We start from the raw sequence: 4362 nt of genomic DNA, 5'->3' as shown, positions 1-4362 counted from the left end.
TGCAGAAGAAGGGCTGCAAGACTCTGGAGTGGCCTTCACAGTCGCCAGACCTAAGTCCAGAAGAAGGGCTGCAAGACTCTGGAGTGGCCTTCACAGTCGCCAGACCTAAGTCCTATAGAAAAGCTGTGGTGGGACTTGAAGAAGGCAGTTGCGGCACGCAAACCCAAGAATATGAATGAACTGGAGGCCTTTGCCCAAGAGGAATGGGCTAAAATACCTGTAGATGGTTGCAAGAAGCTTGTGTCCGGTTATGTATCACCTTTGAAGGATGTCATTACTGCCAAAGGGTGTTCTACTTAGTACTAAAGATGCATGGAACTAGGGGGTTGAATCATTTTGGCAATGAGATATTAAGAGAAATGACACTGTTTGGTATTTTGTAAAACATAGTGTTACAATTTAACTTGCGTTTGTCTATTTGACACATCTTTATTTGATATGACTATAAACAAAATACGGAATAAATGTCCAACTTGCTAAAACACCAACATTTTGTGGGGGTTGAATAATTTTGATCACAACTGTGTATATATATATATATATATATATATATATATATATATATATATATATATATATATATATATATATATATATATATATATATATATATATATATATCTCCATCCTCCCATCCATCAACTTTCTACCGCTTGTCCTTTTCGGGGTTGCGGGGGGTGCTGGAGCCTATCTAAGCTGCATTCGGGCGGAAGGCGCGATACACCATGGACAAGTCGCCACATCATAGCAGGGCCAACACAGATAGACAGACAACATCCACACTCAAATTCACCCACTAGGGCCAATTTAGTGTTGCCAATCAATCTATCCCCAGGTTGATGTCTTTGAGGTGGGAGGAAGGCGGATTTTGCATTCTATTTTATTTATTTATTTAGCCACCTACTCAGGTGGTGCTCTGGCCTTGTGGTTTGAGTGTCCGGCTGAGTCATACCAAAGACTATAAAAATGGGACCCACCGCACTTAGCATCAAGGGTTGAAACTGGGGGTTAAATCACCAAAAATTATTCACGGGCGCAGCCACCGCTGCTGCTCACTGCTCCCCTCACCTCCCAGGGGGGGTGAACAAGGGGATGGGTCAAATGCAGGGGGCGCATTTCACTACACCTGGCGTGTGTGTGTCGATCATTGGTACTTTAACATTACCTTTATTGAATTTACAACCCCCTGGCCCTGTTTTGTACTGTTCCGGTACATTTTGATTTTTTTGTTTGATTTGTTGATTGTATACAAATGCTGCATATTATAAATAAAGGTTTATAAAATGAAAAAAAAATAATAATAGTCATGTATTCCAGAACTGTTATGGAGTACATGACATATTATGTGTTAAAGGCCTACTGAAAGCCACTACTACCGACCACGCAGTCTGATAGTTTATGTATCAATGATGAAATATTAACTTTGCAACATATGCCAATACGGCCAGTTTAGTTTACTAAATTGCAATTTTAAATTTCCCGGCGAAGTGTCCTGTTGAAAACGTCGCGGAATGCTGACGTGTACGCGTGACGCCACGGACTGTTAGGAAATATTAGCAATGCGCACATAGTGAAGTGAAGTGATTTATATTTATATAGCGCTTTTTCTCTAATGACTCAAAGCGCTTTACATAGTGAAACCCAATATCTAATTGTTTTTTTTTTTTACATTTAAACCAGTGTGGGTGGCACTGGGAGCAGGTGGGTAAAGTGTCTTGCCCAAGGACACAATGGCGGTGACTAGGAAGGCGGAAGCGGGATTCGAACCTGCAACCCTCAAGTTGCTGGCACGGCTGCTCTACCAACAGAGCTATACCACCCCAATTAATGATGGAGAAGTCAAAGAAGAAAGATGGAGCTGGGAAGCTTAAGCCTTTAGCCACACAAACACACGGTGATTCCTTGTTTAAAATTCCCGGAGGTGAAACTTTACTATGGATCAGAGCGGTCAAGCGAACATGGATCCCGACCAAATTTCAACCAGCAGTTTCCATCCATCCATTTCCTACCGCTTATTCCCTTTTGGGCTCGCGGGGGGCGCTGGCGCCTATCTCAGCTACAATCGGGCGGAAGGCGGGGTACACCCTGGACAAGTCGCATGGCCAACACAGATAGACAGACAACATTCACACTCACATTCACACACTAGGTCCAATTTAGTCTTGCCAATCAACCTATCCCCAGGTGCATGTCTTTGGAAGTGGGAGGAAACCGGAGTACCCGGAGGGAACCCACGCATTCACGGGGAGAACATGCAAACTCCACACAGAAAGATCCCGAGCCTGGATTTGAACCCAGGACTGCAGGACCTTCGTATTGTGAGGCAGACGCACTAACCCCTCTGCCACCGTGAAGCCCAACCAGCAGTTTTCGGTGAGAAAATTGTGGTAAAAAGTCGCCACTTTCTGGAGATCAGCTGAGCTTGTGCTGTCCGTACAGCTGCCGTCGACTTCCATCAGACACCCGTGGATACACCCTTCCGACTATCATGGAATTATTAAACTCACTAAAACACTAGCAACACAATAGAAAGATAAGAGATTTCCCAGAATTATCCTAGTGAATGTGTCTAAAAACATCTGAATCCGTCCCAATGCAATCGCGTTTTTTGAAGTAGTTTTTTTTTTAGTCCGTCGCTATCAATATCCTCAAACACGAATCTTTCATCCTCGCTCAAATTAATGGGGAGATTGTCGTTTTCTCGGTCCGAATAGCTCTTTTTGTAGCAGGCTCCCATTAAAAACAATGTGAGGATGTGAGGAGCCATCAACGGGTGACGTCATCGTCTGCGACTTCCGGTAAAGGCAGGGCTTTTCTGTTGGCGACCAAAAGTTGCAAACTTTATCGTGGATGTTCTGTACTAAATCCGTTCAGCAAAAATATGGCAATATCGCGAAATGATCAAGTATGACACATAGAATGGACCTGCTATCCCCGTTTAAATAAGAAAATCTTATTTCAGGTGGCCTTTAACATTAACTTTATTGAATTTGTCCTAGGAGTCTTGTTCATGAGTGGGGGAAGAGTTGATCGTGAGATTGACAGGCGGATCGGTGCGGCGTCTTCAGTAATGCGGACGTTGTACCGATCCGTTGTGGTGAAGAAGGAGCTGAGCCGGAAGGCAAAGCTCTCAATTTACCGGTCGATCTACGTTCCCATCCTCACCTATGGTCATGAGCTTTGGGTCATGACCGAAAGGATAAGATCACGGGTACAAGCGGCCGAAATGAGTTTCCTCCGCCGTGTGGCAGGGCTCTCCCTTAGAGATAGGGTGAGAAGCTCTGTCATCCGGGAGGAACTCAAAGTAAAGGCGCTGCTCCTCCACATCGAGAGGAGCCAGATGAGGTGGTTCGGGCATCTGGTCAGGATGCCACCCGAACGCCTCCCGAGGGAGGTGTTTAGGGCACGTCCAACCGGTAGGAGGCCACGGGGAAGACCCAGGACACGTTGGGAAGACAATGTCTCCCGGCTGGCCTGGGAACGCCTCGGGATCCCCCGGGAAGAGCTAGACGAAGTGGCTGGGGAGAGGGAAGTCTGGGCTTCCCTGCTTAGGCTGCTGCCCCCGCGACCCGACCTCGGATAAGCGGAAGAAGATGGATGGATGGATGGATGGATGGAATTTACACCCACCTGACACTGTTTTGGACCGATCCAGTACATTTTGATTATTTTCTATTTGTTGATTGTATACAAATGTTGCATTTTATAAATCCAGGTTTATAAAATGAGAAAAAAAAAATAATAGTCATGTATTCCAGAACTGTTATGGAGTACATGACATGTTATGTGTTAATAACGTTTAAGACAAGTTGACCTGCTTTGAGTGTCTTGAGGAGCAAAGAGGCCTGAGCATCCTAAGACACGATGACGCGGAGCCGCAGCCACCACGACGCATTTTTATATCGTATGGAATATTAGCACCTCATCATAAACACGCAGCCTGTCATATTAGGACAAATGTAACTTGACTGCTGCTAAGTGACGTTAGCCACACCTGGCTAGCAGGCGAGCAGCTAACGGAGCTCCAGTCAACCCACCTGCTTTTCGTCTTCGTAGTCCAACTGCGTGTCGGAGTCCAGATTTTCTGACGACATCCTGTGTGAAAAGCCGAAAGAGTGAATTATAAAAAAAAAAGGTACCTGCACTCAATTTAATCCTGTTCTCACTTGCTCCTCAACAAAAAAAAATGGCGTGTTCAGAAATGACATCACCGCCAGGAGAACCGCCTACCTGTATCAGACAACTGCAGTAACCAATGGCAGCGTAGTGTTTGCCCGGGCTGGGCCAATCGAGTCGCAGTTTACCGTGATTGAAGGCATCTTTAACCAATCAGCAAGTGGCTTCAAATCTCCAGGCAAAGTA

General features: G+C 45.3%; 1 protein-coding gene across 1 annotated transcript in view; it reads right to left on the bottom strand.

The window, feature by feature from the left end:
- The window catches only part of ensab (endosulfine alpha b), a 20896-nt gene extending 16684 nt beyond the window's left edge, over nucleotides 1-4212 (bottom strand). Inside the window, exon 1 of the mRNA XM_061881714.1 lies at nucleotides 4038-4212. Coding sequence (XP_061737698.1) covers nucleotides 4038-4094 — 57 coding nt within the window. The 5' untranslated portion in view covers nucleotides 4095-4212. The remainder of the gene's footprint in view (nucleotides 1-4037) is intronic.
- Between the last annotated feature and the right edge of the window lie 150 nt (nucleotides 4213-4362).

Source organism: Nerophis ophidion, linkage group LG21 (genome assembly GCF_033978795.1).
Source record: "Nerophis ophidion isolate RoL-2023_Sa linkage group LG21, RoL_Noph_v1.0, whole genome shotgun sequence".
Taxonomy (NCBI): Eukaryota; Metazoa; Chordata; class Actinopteri; order Syngnathiformes; family Syngnathidae; genus Nerophis; species Nerophis ophidion.
Note: the sequence above shows the minus strand (reverse complement) of the source record. Positions and strands in the feature narration are given on the sequence as shown.